The following is a 20852-nucleotide window of genomic DNA, read 5'->3' on the forward strand; positions in this document are numbered from 1 at the left end:
GGGGGGGGGATCTGTGGGAGACTCAAGCCTCTTCGTTCAACTATGGTGGTAAACAGGGATGCAAGAGACAAATAGTGACATGACCTATTTCACATTCCAATTCTTATTTGTCCTTTTTTCCCCCCCAGAAATATAAGCTGATAATTACTTGAGGGCCAGTAAAATCAATACAGATAAAATTCAAAGTCTACCGCCCTGACGCCTAATGGGACCGGTAGACAGAGAGAGAGAGCAATGGTACATGTTTTGTACAATAAAACATGTATGTACACTCACACACACAAATATATATATTTACATACATATATACACAGTAACAGCATAAACATAGACTTTAGGTAAGTGCTAGGGTTTTGAGAGTGGCTTCGTCACAGCCGTGCTATAGGGTTAAGATAATACTGGTAAAGGAAGAATACACACATTCTTTGTACAGCATGGATGAGGCATCCACGGCTAGATGAGCCTTCTCGGGTTTCTTCTTTGTTGCGTTTTTTTTTCTTCTTCTTTTAGGACACTTGTCGTGTGACAAGAGGTGTTATGATAGCTATTTACAGGGCCTCCCAATTTAGGGAGAGGTGTAGTGCAAGTCTCTCCGACTGTCAGTCACTCAGGATGTGCACAAAAGACATGGGGAACACCCCTTTTCTGTCCGGCTCTCCTTCAATGTGCCCGATCTGGAAGTGTAAAGAGAACGTGTGAGAAAGAGAATAGAGGGGCATTCAGTGTTTCTTTTTTGTTCCCTTCAGATGGTTCAAAGAAGAACAAGCTGGAGGTCGATAAAGAAACAAGAGCGTAGTACTGAAGCTGGACTTACCCACCACTCCTGATCCTCTTCTCCTGTAACTATTATCACCTCTCCTTCAGCAAAAGTCAGTTCGTCATCATTGTCAGCCTGGCAGTCGTAGATCGTCTTCACCCGACGGGTTTTGCTCTTCCCCTGGACATTTACATAACAAAACTGTTACCATAGATAAAACAAACGTGTCTCTGTTGACTCTCAGTTAGCTTAGTCACCAAAAGGTGTCCAGGAATATTAATATTAAAAAAAGAGACCTGGCAGAAAAAGCAACAAAATACATCTAAATCACATAAATGCTTAAGTGTGTTCTCTCTGTGACCACCGGGTTCAGATACTCTTGAAGAATTCAAAATGGAGGGTCAGTTTGACATTTTATTTACGAATATGTCATATTCATGCATATGTGGTAATATTGCATCCTCTTGGACCACTGTAGTTAAGTTTCTTTCACCGGGTAACTGTTTCTAGTGTATTTTGAGTGAGAAAATGGATAAATATAATCCAAAAACAACTGAATATGCAACACGAATACCACACGGTCAGCAGTAGGAGAAGAGCCCTTAAATGGCATAATGCATCACATGCATTACATTTATAGAAGATAGACTGATTAATTGGTCAGTTATTTAAGATTTATCAAACACAAAATTGTCATTTAGAATCAGGGTCTCCATTAGAGTTCATGTACTTGAGAGTTTATTTGTCCTGTTCAGTACCTGGGTCACGATTCTTTTAAAAAAAACGAAAGGAATCTTAAATCAATAATGTCGGTTTATGTAAAGAATAGAAGTAAAAGGTAAGCATGTTCATACCGTGTTGATCTTCCTCGGCAGGGGCACTGGTGTCTCCGCAGTCCCCGCTGGGGTCCCATTGGTGTCTTCAGCAGCTTGTTGGGTGGGGGTCCCTATAGTGGCCTGCTGATTAGGTGACGGTGAGTCTTGAGGCTGAGGTTGCGGTTGAGGCTGAGCTTGAGGTGGAGGCGGAGGCTGCGTTTGAGGCCTTTGCACCGTCTCACCGGGAGGCGGCCTGGGAGTGGACTCGGCTGTTCCGGGTTTGGGGGGGATGTCGGCGAGATGCGGCTTGGGAGGCAGGTCTTTGAGCTGGGGTTTCGGCGGGAGATCGCCCAGCTGAGGCTTAGGAGGGAGGTCTGAGAGCTGCGGCTTCGGTGGAAGTTCTCCAGGTTTAGGAGGAAGTTCAGACAGCTGCGGTTTGGGGGGCAGGTCTCCCGGCTGAGGCCTGTCCGCCAGAGGAGCCTTCTGCGGGGTGTCAGTCGCCGGCGGGGACTTCTGGAAGACCTCTGGAGGGAGGCTGGGCTTATCCATAGACGGGTGGTGTATGGTGTCAATCTTCCGCAATGCCACTGGAGAGAGCAGCATACACTTACTTAATACATTCTTCAATTCAACAGCTGGCATCAACATGAAAACTGGACCAAGACTGTACCTTTCTGAGGTAGTTTGGGAAGAACCCGTGGACCAAGTGTAGACTTTGTGTTGCTTGAAGTAGTGCTGGGAAAAGATTTTCAAATGAAGTTAAATGGAAAAACAGAATCCAAGAAGATGCTTGCATCATCAGCTGGAATATATTTTATCATAGCAAATAAAGCAATACATTTCAAGCCAATTAAGCTTAACATGTTGTACCTTTGCTGCTGAGGAATTCCTTCAAACTTGTTAGAAACAGGAGACATCTTGCTGACAGGAGGAGGGGTGGAGTCGCTCCCTAAAACATCGACATTGATGATGACACAGTTCGCTCAACACCATGACAGAGCACTCACCAAGACATTCATTAAATATAAATGTGGAAATAACTTAAACATGCTGTGATGGTTAAAAATAATGAGGGAGGCGTCACCTGGCTGAGCTTTCTATGAGCCCCTGATAATTAGTGTTTGTGCAATAAAGTGTCATCATGATAATTAGTGATCGGGTGTTACTGTACGGCTGACACAGAATGCATAAAACACCACAGAGGACAAATGATAAAAGTGGAATAACAGTCAAAATACACATAAAGAACACAAGATTGCAGGTAAGATGACTGAGGTGTCTTCTTCTGTGGTGGTTACAAGATCATGTGTAGATCAACCAGAGTCAAACAAAACGATGCTTTTGTCTCTGTGACATGAGTCAGACTCACGGATGTCTCTTTGTGCCGTTTGGAAGTATGTTTACTGGTGAACCCAGCGTAACTTGTGGATGTTTAATGATTAAAATTGTCTCTTAAAAGTAGCAAAGCATAACATTTTTCAGTCAGATGTCCACCATTCAAGGTAGTTAAACTCAAATGTATTGGATACGGTGCTGTAATGTCAATGCAGGTTATTTTTAACCCTCACACAGACCAACCATCCAGCACATGACAAGCTGAGGGTTTAATACTTTTCACAGCTTCGCAGTAAAGGACAGAAAAAAGCCTTAACTGCATTATTTATTTGGTGTTTTCTTTTATGTTATGTGATAGTAAACTGAATAATTTCCTTAAAAAGGTCTAAAAATAGTCACATTGGACTTCAGACCGAATGATTACTCAAAATACCAGATTAGTAAATAAATGTTAGGTGGAGCCCGACACATATCCACCTAATGAGTCAGACTACCATTGAACATACCTTTGAACTGCACAAAGAGAAATAAAAAGGCCTCCACTGGTCTGCTCGGCTTTAAATTAAAAACCCTCAAGAAATATAAAAACATTTAATAATTCCCTCTTAATCGTGGGAACATTTGACAAAATAAGTCTTAACTCAAGGTCCTCTTAGGAGCTTTTTCTGAACCCAGTTTTAACTTTAATTTCAGTGCAGGACTTTTTAAAATAACCCTGCAATTTTGGACGATGATAGCATCGGCGCTTTCAGGCTGGAGTGAAAGCAGCTCTACTGTTCTGACGTGTGCTTGCGTCTCACCCCCAGTCAAGCCCCCTTTACTGTGTGGACTGTGAGAGAGCGGGCTGGGTGGGTCAGACAGGGTGCGTTTGTGTCCAGGAGGTGGGGGCGGAGGTCTCTTCTTGGACAGGGTGGAGCTGCCTCCCGGTGTGAGTGTAGAGGGAGTGCCAGATGGGGGAGGAGCTGGAGGAGCGATACATAAAACACATGAGGTGATGCGGCCCCCCCTAAAAAAAGTCAGTCATTCTGTTAGACCCCCCAAAAAACCCCCAGAGAAAGTAAGGGAGAGGACAATGAAGCATGGAGAGGAGAGGAGCGAGTAGAACAACATACTGTCTGAACAAATATACAACGGAAAGGTCTGGACTGGAATACGAAATAATGAAAAGGGACACATTTGGGCTGCGAGCACATTTGTTGGTGTCTCTACTCTGTGAATTTGTTCATGAACACGCCTGTTTGTGTTTAACGGGACCCCAAAGCACTAATTTGTTCCCTAATATAGAGAAAAGTAGGGTGAAAGCAGCCAATAGAGAGCTCAGCCAGAGAGGAATCAGCTGTGGTTGAGGGTTTACAGCTCAAGGATGGTGGGACATGATTCCAAAAAACCCCATGTAGGCGAGAAATAATCAACTGGAGAATCAGCTGGCCTACACGGTCCCATTGTTCTACTTAAATAAAGCACCACCACCCTGTGAATCTGAGCTGTAAAGGAGTTAAACAACTGAGGGACAGGTATATACTGTATGGGGGCACACAGCCGAGTAAGGGGGAGAACATAAAACCAGGATATTCACTGATGTATGGTCGGGTGCCAGCCAGTGTAGCGTAGTGCGAATGAGAGCCGAGGAATGCCAAGTGTGGAGCTGAAAGAATAGAGAAACAAAAAAGAGAAAGAAAAGAGAGCGAGATGAGGAGTGTGGGAGAGAATCTACAGTATGTCAGTCTTAAAAAGAAGAGAGAGCTGCTCCCACACACACTGTAAAATAACAAGATGAAATCTTATCAGTGGCAAGCAAAGAAGGAAAATTAAAAAGAGGAAAAATGGCGCGAAGTCGGCCCCCGGGGGCCGAGCTCTTCAGCACCCGCTGAGAGAGAGAGAGAGAGCGCTGCATCTGAAGAGTTAGCATGCTATTCTAGATGTCATTTAGCCTCTTATTCTGGCTTTTCATCTTATTTTTAAATAAATCAAACTTCACTTGTTTCCAGTGCTGTTTTTAAGGAGGTGATGGTTTCTTTATGTCTTCTACGCGGCTCCTCAAATGATTAGGATGCTGACATTCTATCTGGAGAGACGCAGCTTTAGCCTCAGTCTTTTAGCATTTTGTCAAGTATGTAAGCTATCATGAGCATATCTAACACCATTTAACAGGGTTCTCATTTTAAAGCGACTCAGCTAAAAAAGATGAACAGCTGGAGAAAGAGTCTGTGTTAATTAGCTCGATAAAAATCTGCCAGCGACAGTCTTCACTTCAGCCAACGAAATCGCCGGCTGCCAGCTCGAAATGAGGAGCCAACTTTTATCTGTTCACGTCTGTGTGAAAGCAAACGGTCGATGGTTAATCTGCCGCGTTGTCATCATGAACTGAGAACGGAAAGCTCGACAGGCGGAGCAACATGAACTAAGGGTTCAATTGAAACAACTGGAAACAGGTGAGATTTCACAATTTTTAAGAAAAATAAGATTTAAAAACTCAATAATGGATTTAAAAATGACTTGTTGAGATGGATGTTTTGCAGTGTAAGCTTTAGAATGTTCTCACCCTGTGATGTACTAAAGCTGTGAGTGCTGGTGTCCACAGAATAAGTGTTATCTTTAATTCTGATACTGCAGAGACAGCACGCCCACAGTGCACCGTGTGTATGCTGTGTCGAAGGATAATGATGAAGTTTGCATTTAGCTTCACTCTCACAGGCTAACCATCGCCAGGCTTCCCTCCCCTGCAGCTATGTTTTCCTGAAGGTTTACTGTGTAAGCAATCTTCCTGACACCTGTATCCCTCCCTCCGATTCGCGTGTTGACAAATTGCATTCCACTGCAGGGAGGGTTTGTATATGTGTGTGTGTGTGGACTGACTGACAGTGCAAAGGAGAAAAAAGTGATTAGGAAGCACTCATCTGCACCTTATCCTGTCCTGAATATAATCAAACATTAACAGACATAAAGTACAGTTTCAAACACTATCTTCCCTCTACAGTAGTCAGACAGCATTTGCATTACAGGATGTAAACTAAACACTGATAAAACCGTAAATGTCGTCGGAATATGGTTTCAAAAGCACTTGGAGCAGGCCGGTCTGACCTTTCCCCTGGTTCCTAGGTGGCAGCGGCGGCCCGTCGGCCACGGGGGAGGAGGTGAGGTCGGTGGAGGCGCTGTACATCTGGTTGGTGAAGGCGCTGTAGGACAGACGCTGCTGTTTGTCCCGCTGGCTGATGAAGCCCGGCAGGGAGAGCTTGTCGTGGGGGGAGAGGCTGGAGGAGTGGCAGAAGCTCTGAGGCCTCGGGCTCCGGTCCTTCTTGATGGGACTGGGCTGCAGAGGGACATGAGGCAGCTGAGACGGAGCCGACATGCACGGAAGTGCAGATTGGCTGAATTGCAGGCCAAAATATCTGTAGATGTCTGGCATGTAGTTTGGACCGTTGAAATATAACCATTTGAGTAGTTAAAATTACTCAAATTTCAAACAAACTTATTTCTAACCTCAATGTTTCGATGACATTTGACAAGTAAATCACCAAATCTTAGTTATAGAGTCAAACCACTGAGCTCCAGAGCAACACTACTCCAGACTGACTCGAAAAGCCGCTTTTATTATTAGATTCAACAGGTACGGCGGCGCGATGAAAACCTGATTGAATTCCAGCTCATCCAACTGAATGAGACGCTCTGTTCGAACCTTATCGTCGAGGTCGTCGTCGCTCTCGTCCATCTCCTCCAGTCTGAGGCTCCACTCGTACTCCACATGGATGTGGGGGTTGAACTTCCCCTCTGCAGCCTGCACCAGCTAACACAGACATAGATCATCATCAGTTACACACATCTAAACCATTATCAGTCAAATGGAAAACAGCAACAAGATAAAAGGAGTGACATTAATATAAAAATATAAAATATAAAAATCTATAAACAGACACGGAATAAACTGTGAAAAATATGTAATAGGGTTCAGTCTTCTCTGGGTAGGATTAATTAACAAGGAGACAGTATCACTAAAGTCTTACATTTGGTAATATATTTATTAGACATTGTACACTGCATATAAAAGAGCTTTTTGTATCTGCACGGTCATACTAGCGTTAATAATGAACATGCATCAACAGTTACTTCCACTCTACTGTCCCTGTTGCTCGAGGCTGCAGCCAGACCTTTGACTGCCATCTAGTGTTCCGAATAATCTGCCTATGAACATGTTTGATCAACCGCCATCTATTCTCTGCAACCTTTTGTTTCATTTCTCCGTATTTTTTTGCGATTCAGTGTTTTTCTTGAGAGCATTCAAATCCACTGTGATGTCCAAAAAACCACCAGCTGGGCGGACTTGTACTTACTGCCTCCTCACACTGAGTGTTCCTCAGTCGCCTGGCAACATCCAGCGCAGTCTCTCCGTTCTGATTGGCTGAAGGGGGGAGGAGGGACGAGCAACAGTTAGGAGTCTGGATACATGCGCACGGATGACATTAACGAGAGGAGAGGTGACTCACTGATATCAGTCGCCGGCTTGCCCCTCAGGAGCAACTTGAGGCATTCGGGCTTCTCGTACATGCTGCAGTAATGAAGGGCCGTGTTCCCCCACTCCGTCTGCTTATCCAGGTTACCGCTGGGAGAAAACACACACACACACGCACGCACACAGAGTCAGGACACAGGTTACAAGCCTCAGGGTGTTTTCCACAGTCTTGCAGCTTCAGGTCAATGTGTTATTTTGCAGGGTTTAGTGATTTAGCGTGAGAGAAAACTGGAATTAGTTTTCACTGTATAGTGTGCTGTTTGTTAAAACAGTATCTCCAAACATTTCAGGAAGCATAATTAAACTGTGTGTGTGTAAAATATTAAAAAAGGTCTAAGAAATCAAATGTTGTAAATGGGGTATTTAATACCCCATTTACTTGGAATTAAATGTGTGAAAGCACAGGATGGTTAAATATATAATTTAAAGGTCATTAATACAAGGATTTATGTTTATTAAAAATCACTATTTTATTTGTGTGAAAATAAATAATTCAAGTTTGTATAAGTGTGTTTGACTGGATGTGTGGACTGCAGGACGAATAGACAATGCTTGTGCTAATGACATTACATTACAGTCATTTAGCAGACGCTTTTATCCAAAGCGACTTACAATTCAGAGTCTATCACATTTCTACACCGTAGGCACAGCTACGGGAGCAATCTTGCTCAAGGACACATCGACAATGTGACAATGAGAATCCTAAAATTAAATCGGTCATGAAAAAATAAATAAAATGTAATTGTAAAAAGCCGTGCAAAACCAACTTCATGCTACACTGCTACAGCAGGTAAATAATCCCTTTTACATCGCTTGTAGCTCTCAGAAAGGGCGAGAGAATTATCTTAAATAATGAGGGCCGAGCATGACACCGTACCAGCACAGCTATTAATTAATAAGAGGGTTCCACTTCTTGTGTGTGCAGTTGGAGCAGCGGTGGGTAAACAATCGAAAAGAGAGGAATACATTAAGGCAGGGAACAAGTGCTTGACCCATTTCTGTTTGCCTTGTGGGAATCTGAGCTGTGCGGTGCTGAGCTTTCCTCTGCACTTCCTCTGCACTTCCTCTGCGTTTATTACAGACTGAAGCAGAGAAGAAGAAAGACTCACCGCAGACAGACGGATCACATTTGATGCTACGCGTTTGCACAAAACTGTTGTTTACTACATCATTTATCTCTAAACCACTGATGTGTTTAAAGACATTTTGTGTGCTGTTTAACTTTCCAAAAAAATCCCATTAGGTAGTTAGAAATGTACCTGTTCTGCACAAGGAAGTCCACTAAGTGCAGGGAGGTCTGGTCAGCAGTCCGTACAGAGTAGTGCAGTGCCGTCTCTCCGGATTCCTGCAGGGGGCCATCAAACACAGCAAAAACACGGTGAGACAATCTTGGGCAGCATCCATTCTGTATTCTCTCCCTCTCTGAGTCTCTTTCAGCATTTAAACAAGCTGCAGTAAACAAAATGGCTCCTAAAATATTATTTTCAGCAGGCACGAAGCTGAGACTTGCACATTTATGCGAGTATCTTGCAATAATTTCACCCGTCAATGTAAAGTAAAATTAAATGTATTTTCTATAGATGCAGCATTGAAGATGGAGATGAAAGACTAAACATATAGGAGTGTATGTGCTGTATATTATTTTGGCATCTATAGGGTAGAGTAAGGGCTGTATGTAGTCGCGCAGGGAGGAGGAGTGGGGGAGTGGGATGACGCTGTGCTGTCGGCAGCCATTCAGATGTACTGACAACAGCGGATCAGTTATCGGTGAGTCAGACTTCATAGCGCAGACAGCAGCAGCTCCCTCTGTCAACGCACGATATCCTCTCTTATTCCGCTGCTGCAAAGTACACTTAATTTTTCATTAGAGAACTACCATGTCTGTGTTATAGAACCGTGACCCATTTATGTCAGACTAAGTCTGATCACCCGCGTTGTTTACGGCACAGCATCTCCACCATCCACCGCTTGTTATTTAACTTTCATTCATGCCTGAAGCAGCAGTGCAAAAAAAGGCGACGAAACAAAGAGGCTGAATCACGAAGAAAAAAAAAAACAACAGAGACATGAATTGTGCCGCCACAGATGTCATCTGAGCGAATGTGAGCTTGAAATAAAAATGGAGGTTGCTGGATATCACCACCTGCTGGTGAACTTATCTGGATGACTGTAAATTTTCCAACTGTTACACCCATTTCTACCGGCCAAATACTTCACCAACTGGTAGAAATGTGTCAGCGTTGGTTGTCCTGCTGGCAGTGAACGTCACGTGAGGATGAACCACTGCAGCAACATGAGCAGAGCTCGGAGAGAGACATTTCTGGGGTTTGTAGTCTAATATGATGGTGTGGGATTAAACTATACATGTAACCGTGTATGAGGATGTTGACATGCTAAGATTGAGCAACCAAATGTCACTGGACCAGATACCACTAGAGGTAAGTGAGTACCTATGTTGTTTTGATATGGGTGATATTTGATTGAGGACTTACCGATCCAACCTCTGGGAGCGGATCCATAAGTTCAACCCCCTCTGCATAGACCTGGATGAGGGACAGCAGATCCCTGGACTCAACCGCCTCAAACAGCTCGATCATTTTAGCTGACGCAGACGTGCACGTCTTCCTCGCATACTTGTGGTCCACATACTTAGCGTAGATGAACTCCTTCCTCACAGTCCTGTGGCGGAGAAGAGGAATTCAGCCGTTTGGATATTCCGCACATCTAGTTTCCGGGCAGCGTTTTTTGCTCAGAGAGTACTTACATGTCACTGGATGGAGTGGGCTTTGGTGAAGGGGAAGAGAGGTTTCCCTCCATGATCTCATTGAAACTACTGTTGCCTACATTCTTGGCCAGCTGGTGGAGAAAGAAGAGAAAGTCTGCATTAGATCACAACAGTAGAACAGCATTTGTATGATCTCAGAGACAGAGCAGCACGTCGGTTCTGGGATTATGCATCTCTGCAGCTTTAGGGATCAAATACTGCTCTCTGCAGAATTTCCACTACTCTTTCATTACTTCTAATATTTCACTGGAGATGAAAACGGAAAAGGGCGTGGACTGCTGCCTCAGAAAGCTATTTATTTACTTGGTAGACCATTTCTCTGACTCACCAAGAGTTCTGAAGTTCCTAGCTTGTCGAGCTCCATGGACTGGATGCGGGAGATGTGGACTCCCATCTCTCGGTGGATGCCAGAGCACTCGATGCAGGTCAGGATCCCCAGGTTGGTGGACAGCCACTTAGGATCTACAGACACAGACAATATTAGAAACCGGTGTTTGATGCTCTTTATAATCTACAGTATATGGTTGCTGCTATAGTCAACGTGATCACAAGTGGATGAACAGATTTAAGCCTAAACTGAATACCAAATAAAAGAGTTGTATTTAAGTAGCACCAGGTAACAGTGAAAGCTCCACATTGCAGAAAGAAGAGCCAGAAATCGTGAAAATAAATGTCGGTAAAATTCAACTTAAGTCCATCTTGGGACATCAGACACACGTCATCTACATCTCTACTGTCAACGATCAACTACATGCCCTAAAATTGTATTTTAGTATAAACATGCAAGACGTGTTTCAGCATTCAAATCCTGCCCGTTACTATATGTTGTGTGTGTGTCTGCGCTGCATTCTGGTCCTTTAAGGCTGCTGTCAGTAGAGAAATTGGTTTCTCAGCATGTAATTTATTCCTGTATGACTTTAACACTTGGGGAGAAAAATGTTGAGCCTTGACAGAAGCTATTAATCACCGACTGACACCAATGTCTTCTATACATTTTCTGCTATATAAAAAATAACTTGAAATCAATTTGCATTCTTTATTTTTTAATACATCAACCTTTCAGACCACTAGACTGTCGTAGGCACAAACAGTGACCACAGTCACATCATACTGCAGGAGGCGTGTACAGCCATTTGCGTAACCTACTGCCAAGCAAACGGCACGAGCACGCTCTGATGAAGCGCCCTGTAAACCGCCGTCATCGACCGACGTCACCGCCTGATGTTCTGATGCAATCTGGGAGATTTAAGCGCGCTTCAAAAAGCTTTGTCGGTTGTGTGCTCGCTGATGCCGAGAGGCCGGGGATGTTGCTCTGTTTGGATCTGACAAATGAACACCAGGCGTACACGTCGGAGGCAGCTCGAAAACTAATGAGTCATACACCGAAACGCAGGCAAAAGGCAGACACGCACACACATTCTCACAACACAATGAGCAGATGCAGGCTGGCGATAGGTCACGGAGTGCACTGTTTGTTCGGCACAATGAGCTGATGCACGGTGACCTCTACAGCTGATTAATGCTAAAGCTGCAAAGCTGTGTCGTACAGAGGGAGATCCTGGGGAGAATATCAAAGGAGACCAGATGGAACAAAGACGTGATCTTTCAACCGTGAAGAAACAGTCATTTTATTGGTTGAGGAAAGTAAACCCTGTCAGACCATTTGATCAAGAAAAACAGTAATCAAACGGGAAACAGGGCTTAAACTCCACATCTGGAACATGTGTTATACTGAAACCATGTACGGACGAAGCAACAAGAGCATATAGACACATATCACCTCCCCTCTCTGCAGATTGCAGGGGTCAACAGAGGGTGTGTGACTTATGTAAGAACGTCATGTAATGATGCAGTTTCTCAAAGCGAACAAATGTTTTTGTTTTTTTTTAACCCTCGGAGCATAAAGTCCTCTCTTCAATGGCTCGGTGAGCTGCAGTGTGTGAGCTGACAGAGGAGAGAGTGTGTGGATGTGTGTGTGTATATGCATGTATACGTGTGTGTGTCAGAGGGCCTGAATGTCTACGCCACTCCTGAGTGCTGAGTCTTTGCTTCCTAATGTGGGGGAGGATCAGCACACACACACACACACACACACACACACACACACACACACACACACACACACAAGCGGCAGGAGGATTTGTAGCTTGTTCGGTTACCATCGAACTGAATGTCAGAGTTCAAGGCAGCTGTGACATTGCAAAGAAATCAAGATTGGTGCGTGGCTTTAAATAAAACATTTGCCCACAGTGAAATAAAGAAAATGCTGAAGTAAGAGTGTTTGCCTTCTCCGTCAACAAGGTGAGGGATGACCAAGCATAAAACAGGAAGAGGATGTGTATGTAGCCTCTCTGGACACACAAACAGCAGCAGTACACACCTGCAGCTCCGCAGTCGCAGCAGAACTCGTTGCCTGGCATGCGCAGCACGTCTTCGATGATGGCTTTAGTCAGATCCTCTAAACCATCCTCGCCTCCGCTGCTCTGCTCGCCACGGAACGCCATGTTCAAGGCCTCCTCCTTACTGTTGGTCAGCACCGAGATCCAGCTGCAGAAGGGATCACATCATTACTGGTGTTGTATATAAAAATGCATTTTTATCTATAATGCATTCATTAAAGCAACAGTTGCAGAGTTATTTGACAAAGAGCATGAAAGAACTACAGCTGCAACTGCTGAAGTATAAAGATTATTTTCTCAAGTCACTTAATTGATAAGTCTATAAAAAGGCAGAAAGTTGTGACTGTTGGCCATCACAATTTGTTATATCAAAACAGTCCAAAACCCCAAGATATTCACTTTACAACGATATAAAACATATATATATGTATGAAAATACATTTAGATATATAACTACTGATGATAATTATTTTAACTCTTCTTACTTCTATTTTTCGAAGTGTCTGAAAACACCCTCATTTTGGATTAATTTCCTCAACATATTTTATTTATTTACTTGGAAAAGGACATACACACACACACACACACACACACACACACACACACACACCATTAAGAATCATGCAGATCGGAAGCGATGCAGCTGCCTCTCAAACTTGGCTTCCTGCAGCTCTCTACAACACACAATCTGCTCCTGCAGTCTAACCACTGAACAGGCCCACCCACACCCACACACACACACACCCCCCCCCCCCCCCCCCACACACACACAGGGCTTTATGAGGCTGACGTCAGCACTTCCTCTGTCATTGCCACTCGACCCCGTCTGCAAAGGCAGAGGCCAAACAGGGACTGGGCACACGAACCAATGTGTTAGATTGTCTATTTTTCTGTATGTGTGAAAAAAACCAAGATATTTTCATCCACAGATGCGTAGGTGTACAGATGCCGAGCCAAAGCGTTTGTGTGTTTACTTATATTATGCATAATGTGCTCCTAGCCTAATTGAGGGGGAGCGTGATCGCACAAAGCAGGAGCCCTATGGAATACTAAATATTTCATGGAAAAGCCCAAGAAGACGCTGATGCTGCTGCAGTTGGAAGTGCGTGTCTGAAGCGGCAGTGAGGAGCAGCAAGCTGGATCCCAAAGGACGACAAGGACACGGTGATACACAGTGTTCAACCGCAGCAAGGCATCAGAGTGAAGACATGCAAGACCCAGAGCAGAAAAGTGCCACAAATCAAGAGGGTTTTTAGGTCTCGACATGCTCAAGAAAATCAGTATAAACACCTTTTTTTTTTTAATATGATTCAATGTGTTTCTGTGACAATTCTTGTGATTTAAGAGCAAACATAACCTTTTTATCCAGCAATACAAAAAGAAATGTTAATATTAGCTTGATATTTTAAATAAGCATTACCTGAAATTAATATCTATATTAGAAGAAGTACAAAATGTACTTCTTTCCCAATTTTTTCAGTGAGAATAGATGCAGAGCACCAGTATGAAATAACTCATACATTTGTTACCTCCCTTAAAGTCGCTTACATCTTTCAACAATGGGAAGATCTGCCAGAAATATGAAAATCTTCCATTTCCACATCTTCCTTATCAAAACCTGGCGCCTCCATTACCCACAATGCCACTGAACAGTTCAGTCGAAGACTGAAGACAGTAGAGGCAATGCTTCAACCCCAAATCTATGTCATTTTCAATTGTGTTGTCTTCAGGCAACATGTTTAGAGGAAACAACGCGAGTCACTGACTGAACTTTAATTTTAACGCTCGTCTCTTTCGTCCAATCAAAAAAAGAAATAAAATTAAATGTGTGCGTATGTTAGGAAAGAATGAAAAGCTTACTTCTGAAAGTCTACATGAAACTTAACGGTGCTGTGTGATAATCAATAAAACCACAATTCTAGTAATAGGTGTCCGTGCATGTGTGGCCTACTGACATGCATGTGTGTGACAGCATGGGGAACGACAGCATGAGATTACAACGACCTGAATTACTGCAGACCAAAAACCCCACTGCTATTCTCGGTGCCACTCACTCTCACAGACTCTCTGTAACTCCCTGTCTTTTAGTATGAGAGCAGACGCTAACCAGCCCCTCCATTAATAAAAGCCATTAGGTGACAGTTCACACACACAGACTCATTCACTGGATTCAGTTGAATGTGGCCGGATATACAAGAAGCTTACAGTGTAACAGGTAAAGTCATAAACCTTAAGAAATCATGATAAATGCTCTTTATTGTGTGTGTCACTCTGAAGTACTCACATGACAAACTCCTGTTCATCTTCAGCTTGGAAATGATACGTCCGGTTATCTGTTGAACACAGAAACAATGACGTTAAGTAAGCAAATTTCTTATCTTGCATTTTATTACACCAGAAGCAACAGACAGCGTGCGGTAAATTATTCAAATACATCACTCGTCTGTGTGGCACCTGTTGGACGTTACACTTCCACAGATTCGTTTTCCTTGATGTTTAAAAAGCGTAGGAATCCCCAAACTGTCTCACACTAACATGCGGATGACTAAACTATTCGGACATCTAGTGAAACTTACGTGAAATGAGATCGAAGCACTTCCTGTCCTCAGTGCTCGGTTTGACCTGGCAGGTGAGCAGGTTGAGTTTGACCGGCTGCCTGTTGGACTGTGGAGAATAAACACATTGAGGGTCACACGGATCAATCAGGAAATATGTAATCACATAAAAAACCTCTACAATAAACACAAGGGTTTCTATGACTTAGTTATTGTTGTTTCGATGGATTAAATGTCAGGAAATCTGGACTTCACAAGGCCCAAGATGACGTTTTCAAATAGCTTGATAGGTCCACGAAATAGTCCAAAACCCGGATGAACTCTCTTGTCCCCGTTAAGAAACTGGACCGTGCTGGCTGCTCTGTGTACTGTAATAGTGGGCCCAGTTGGCACATGTACACTGGGCATTGTCTCCTGCCAGTGCCGGGGCGGAGGAGGGGCCGGGACACGTGCTAATGAAATGCTAACAGGCTGTGATGAGCCGTGGAGCTCGGCCGGCCTGCTGGCATCCCGCCACGTCAACTGGAGTCACATAGAGTTCAGCTGTCACGAGAGCTGAAGAAAACAAGAACTGAGAGAAGATTAGAAGCTCTCAGAACTACGAAGAGCAGACAGAAAGGTTCAAGATCGAGGCCCTCCATCACTCAGCGGAACAAAATTAAACCTTTCACATCATATCGGAGACACACGCCTCCCCTGAGCTTCTCGTAGCAGACGCAAAGGATGTTATCATGTTTGACGCAGCGGCTGTGTGAAGTTTCACACCCGAGCACTCTGAAAACATGTGACCGATACAAACTCATGGACACTTGAGTCATTACTTTGCACTGGGCTTTCACAAATTCATTTTACTGTAGATTATAGTTTAAGTTCAAAGACATTTTTAGAGTTTGACTCACAGCACAAAAAATGACAAAAAGGCAGCAAGCTAGTGAACTTTATTCATCAAACTGAGAACAATTTGATCTAAAAAGGATCTTCTTCACGTCGACAAACTTAAAAGCTCTTCATATAGAGAAGGTTCATGTGACTCACAGCCAGCAATGAACTGTGAATAATCCTCTGAGATGTGGTAAGAAGATAAGTGCCTGATGTGTCATCTTTCGGATAGATTGAAGTGTTATTGAACCACAACTATTTATTGTTGGCCTACGGTCTAAGAATCAAGCAGCTACAAAAAACTAAGCTTAGGTTTGATTTTTGATCCACAATGATAAAAATCAAGTAGTTTGGATTATATTTTTGTACCATTGCTGGTCATCAATCAGATGAGCTTCCCTAAATATCTTAAAAGTGAACTTGTTTGTTTGTAGACATCGAAAAACCTAATCCTCTGATACCTTTCAGGAGCTTCTTTTAACAATAATTGGATCATTTCAAAGTGCAGTAAGACTCAGGTTGACATAGCCAACACTCACTGTTTATACCTTGTTTATTCCTAAAGCCAAATGAACATTTGTCACATTTTGGATTCATCTGTGTCTGATGAAACAACTGCATTGCTCTGCTGAAGGGATTGTGCTAAAGTCAAGTTAATTCAGATCTAAATTCATCTTTTTTTTTTTTAGATTCCCTCCCGTCCATAAAACGGCACACAGCAGCGACTGCAGCTGTACGAGAGAGGAGTCGACCCTGCAGACGTGCCAGCGTATACAGTACGCTCACACTCGCTCGGAGATGAGTCACCGAGGCGCAGCAGGCGGAGGGGAGGGGGAGGGGCTATGGGAAGTGAGAGGAGGGGGGTGTTGCCATGACAACCCATCTATGTCAATTCCACTCTGCCAGCCTGCAGATTGGGAAAGACCAACACAACCGACACTGATGTTCTCCCTTTGATCTGCAGTCAGTGTGTGTGTGTGTGTGTTGAACTCACTGTGGCATGAGAGATGGTGAGCATGCCCCCCTTCACTGAGCACTGCCTCCTCTGCCACACCTTCCTCAGCCTGTGAAGAAGAGAGGGAGGGAGGGACATGAGGTAAGGACTTCTTATGTTCTTTCTTTTCTGTGTCCACTTTTAATTTTTGATGCAACATGAATGACGCTCCACGGCGTTTCTTTTAAATAATGGCCGTGTCTGCAGCTTACCCATCACTCTTCTTCAGCAGGTAGCCTTTCTTCTCACAGCCGAACTCCTTGTTTCCCTGCAGCTGGTGCATGCTGTAGCCACCCTGCTTACTCTGCGAGTCCTGTGCGAATCCACACAATACCAACGTTTAACACACGGGGTACACCGAGGAGCCGCTGAAGGACACGCAACGCAGGCACAAACACACTACAAACTCATCCTCCAACGTCAAAGTACAGTACAGGGTCTCTTCTCAACACCAAAGTGCTAACAGGAAAATTAAAAACTAGAAAGGCATGCTCTGAAGCCTCTAAAGGGCCAAACCACTCTACTGTCAAGCAGAACAGACTGATGCCAGCATGCTCAACATGCACCAGCACTTACTCTTCTAGACTTGAATCCAGACGAGCAGAAGGCAGAAGAGGGGAGATAGAGGGGAGAGGTGTGAAAGATCCAACTCAGGTGCAGGCGGCGGGTGTGAAAAAGTGCGCCGCCCGCCCCAAAGAAACAATCTCACGTGTTTAGCCATCTAAATGACATGCTTACCGTAGGTGCTATTAACAAGAGAAGCTACAGGAAGTGTAAATTAAATGTGAAAGACTGTTGTGTCATGCAGAATAGCGAATGTGTGAAAAACACACGTACAGCCGCGGCAGACTAGGTTTATAAGTAACTCCGGGGGTTGGCAGTGTTTTAAGGGATGTGGTGTTTAGTCAGGCAGTGAGTGGCTCTCCACTGAGCAGCCAGTGAGGCACAACACTGGTCACCAGCAAAGCCTACCACACACTGGCTACCAGCATGGTACAGCACTGGGCACTCGCTCTGTGCTGCAGGAGACAAGCTCCAGACCTGGTAGTGGCCAGAGTGAGAGGAGGTAAATAAACGTGGGATGGGAGTGTCGGGGGACGAGGCGGGTGAATCAAGGTGCTGTGTTTAGCCCTGTATGTTTTTTTTCGAGAATTTCACCTGCTACAAGTTTAAATTTGGCCGGGTGTCTCTGAATGTGACCTGCCTACCTCCTTCTGGTCCAGCTGGAGGGAGGACTTGATCAGATCGCGCAGGGCAGTCAGCTGCTTCTTCTCCTCATCCTGAGTTTGTTTGATCTGAGGAGAAAAATGCAGAGATGAGGACGCACCGACAAAACTTTACCAGCCTTTACATATTTACTTTCTATTCTGAAAATCGAAGTCTCTCACTGTAGTGAATTGTGTGTTTCTCCCTAAGCTTTAACAAACATCCCAAAAACTTTTTTAGGTGCTGGATCACAAAGCAAAGAGCGAGGGCCACACAGAAGATCTGCACACTGTGCCAATAGCTGCCAAGTGTCAGGTTTTGTGAGAGCGTGAGGATCTTCTGTCCGACTTCCAGGCGTTACCATCTTTGGATATGTGAGGTTTTTCTAGTTTCCAGGAGATTCTGAATCATGACAGTTGCTGCAGATGTGCTACTTTCCCCTCATATAATAACTGCAGGAGCATTATATGCTGATAAATCTGCTGCCTCAGGGGAAAGCAGAGCAGTGCTGTAAATAAGAAACGTTGGTGAGCAGTCAGTGAAGGCTTTTTTAAAAAGGTTTGCTGTTCTGAGCACAACATAAATCCAAAAACGCGTCAGTGACATTCGGGAAAAAGCCGTTAAGTGGACCTTGATTTGTGTGTTGTTGTTTTGTCAACTCAACTTTATAGACTGAATTCAGAAAGAATAAAAAAGGTAAACACAAACAAAGTACGTGTACATAAACACAGAGCAGCTTTCAAAATAAAAGCATAACAAGAGATGGAAGATGTGCGTGTTTACATTGTAGAGATCAGCTGCCAACTTCTCGATGTACTGCTTCAGCTTATCGGCCGTCTTCAAGCCATCTTGGAAGAAACTGGAGAACAAAGGTGCGGTACGTGTGAATCTCACTCACGTCAACATGCATTGGAATAAATATGAGAGACAAGCGGTCCATTTTTTGTGAATTAATACGTTGCAAATGTCAGGCGTGCTGCTTTTGGCCCCTATGAAGGTCACACAGAGAGAGAGAGAGGAGATTGGTGCAGTTTATGTTTAATGTATAGCGCGGCTCCTTCTGGCGCCTTTGCCTCTTGGCACAGAAATCGCAACTGGCCGTGTCCGCAGCAGATTGACTGAGGTGCTTAGCACATCCTGAAATCCATCACCGATCTGTCAGCGTTACACACCTCGATGCAGCGCTGCAGTCGAAAATCACCGCTAATGACCTTTTTTTTTTCCTCTCTCCCCACCCCGCGCCCTCCTCTCCCTTCCTCTGCTCATTACTTTCTCCGTCACATCTCTCCTCTGGTTGTTTTCTTTTAATATGTGCATTAAGGATCCCCCATCTCTCCTCCCACTCCGTCCGGCTCTCCCCGAGGACTGAAGGCCTTGCAGAATGTATAGTGAAAAGTGTTGACGCTGCAGGTATAGACTGGGTTCAGCTCGGTGGACTTTCTTGCACATTTTGCCGCACTATATAGTTATGGATGTATTTACCATTGCGTTTACATATGACTATTGGTCATAATAACATTTTACCCACCGCATTCAGGGAATGTGGCCTCCAGCAAGAATGATGTTTATTGGGACGAGTAGTGGGAGACTCTGACATCTTTGTAAAAAAAACTTCTCAAAGCACAGAAAGTAGTTCTCTAGAAATCCCCGTAGGTGCTGTGGCAAACTGCAGTGCAACATCCTGCCGTACCTGCTGCATTGATGCGCATACGCCAACGTGATTATGCTAGTGAGGAGTGATTCAGCTTGTGTGCATGCTGGAGAAGCAGTGCGTCTGTCAGTAAGTCAAGTAGTAAAATAAAATGACAAGCAACACACTTTATTAACTGTCAATTAAAGATGATTTGAGGTCATTTCTGTTACTTGAAGTTTTTTGGAAAGTTTCACCCCGATCAATGTCTGTGTTTGAAATTACATAAACATACTGCCAACTAAGTTCCCCCTTTAGCACGCTATTACCGGCAGACTGTAAACTCATGTCTCATATTAAGAAACTCTTGCTGATCTAGTATACATTCTTCCATTTCATGAATACACAAAATAATCATACTATGCAGTCGGAACGCACTACACACTCAATTAGTATGAATAGTATGCAATTTTGAACAGACCCAATGTTGTTCTTGCAAGACTCCATGTTTCTCTGGGCATGGCTGACAAATACCCAAATTTCCCGTTAAGTGCCGTCCTTAATTTCCTGAATGAAGCGGTGGTTCAGGTGGTAAAAACGATAATGTCGTCTTCTTTCTGGCTGCGAGCAGTCACACTCGTCCCTCCGCTCTCCATCAATTGCTTTTCTGCTTCTAATCCATCTCCACTGCAGCTTTTCGATCCATCAACGACCAGGTTGAACGGATTAAAAAAAGGGGGTGGGGGGGGGGGGGGGGGAGTATATTGTTTTGTCCCAGTGTTATGACAGGACCTAGCAACGCTGAGAGAAAATTTGTCATTCTGTTCGCAGAACGTTGTGAGCTGCGGTTCTGGCACGGAGAGCGCCCACTTATTTACCCACCGAACCCGACAGCTGTCAGAACATATCTGTATGATGACCTGTGCATATTTATGAGGGCTATACACACACACACACACACACACACACACACACACACACACACACACA

The 20852-nt window shown here is 44.1% G+C and overlaps 1 protein-coding gene across 7 annotated transcripts in view; it reads right to left on the bottom strand.

The window, feature by feature from the left end:
* Window positions 1–9: 9 nt before the first annotated feature.
* The window catches only part of asap1b (ArfGAP with SH3 domain, ankyrin repeat and PH domain 1b), a 47664-nt gene continuing 26821 nt past the window's right edge, over window positions 10–20852 (bottom strand). Inside the window, exons 8-30 of one of the 7 annotated variants that reach the window (XM_031850535.1) lie at window positions 19016–19091; window positions 18235–18321; window positions 17603–17611; window positions 17239–17339; window positions 17027–17096; window positions 15175–15262; window positions 14883–14931; window positions 12580–12746; window positions 10528–10661; window positions 10179–10270; window positions 9907–10093; window positions 8674–8759; window positions 7389–7504; window positions 7236–7303; window positions 6584–6691; window positions 5989–6217; window positions 4484–4552; window positions 3708–3869; window positions 2443–2521; window positions 2243–2307; window positions 1612–2159; window positions 815–937; window positions 10–674 (exon numbers count right to left, since the gene is read on the bottom strand). In XM_031850535.1, the coding sequence (XP_031706395.1) occupies window positions 600–674; window positions 815–937; window positions 1612–2159; window positions 2243–2307; window positions 2443–2521; window positions 3708–3869; window positions 4484–4552; window positions 5989–6217; window positions 6584–6691; window positions 7236–7303; window positions 7389–7504; window positions 8674–8759; window positions 9907–10093; window positions 10179–10270; window positions 10528–10661; window positions 12580–12746; window positions 14883–14931; window positions 15175–15262; window positions 17027–17096; window positions 17239–17339; window positions 17603–17611; window positions 18235–18321; window positions 19016–19091 (2788 nt within the window). In that variant the 3' untranslated portion in view covers window positions 10–599. The remainder of the gene's footprint in view (window positions 675–814; window positions 938–1611; window positions 2160–2242; window positions 2308–2442; window positions 2522–3707; window positions 3870–4483; window positions 4553–5988; window positions 6218–6583; window positions 6692–7235; window positions 7304–7388; window positions 7505–8673; window positions 8760–9906; window positions 10094–10178; window positions 10271–10527; window positions 10662–12579; window positions 12747–14882; window positions 14932–15174; window positions 15263–17026; window positions 17097–17238; window positions 17340–17602; window positions 17612–18234; window positions 18322–19015; window positions 19092–20852) is intronic. The other 6 variants (XM_031850536.1, XM_031850537.1, XM_031850540.1 and 3 more) reach the window with 6 other exon arrangements.

This window comes from Anarrhichthys ocellatus, unplaced genomic scaffold, assembly GCF_004355925.1.
Source record: "Anarrhichthys ocellatus isolate YVR2014 unplaced genomic scaffold, GSC_Weel_1.0 scaffold10, whole genome shotgun sequence".
Taxonomy (NCBI): domain Eukaryota; kingdom Metazoa; phylum Chordata; class Actinopteri; order Perciformes; family Anarhichadidae; genus Anarrhichthys; species Anarrhichthys ocellatus.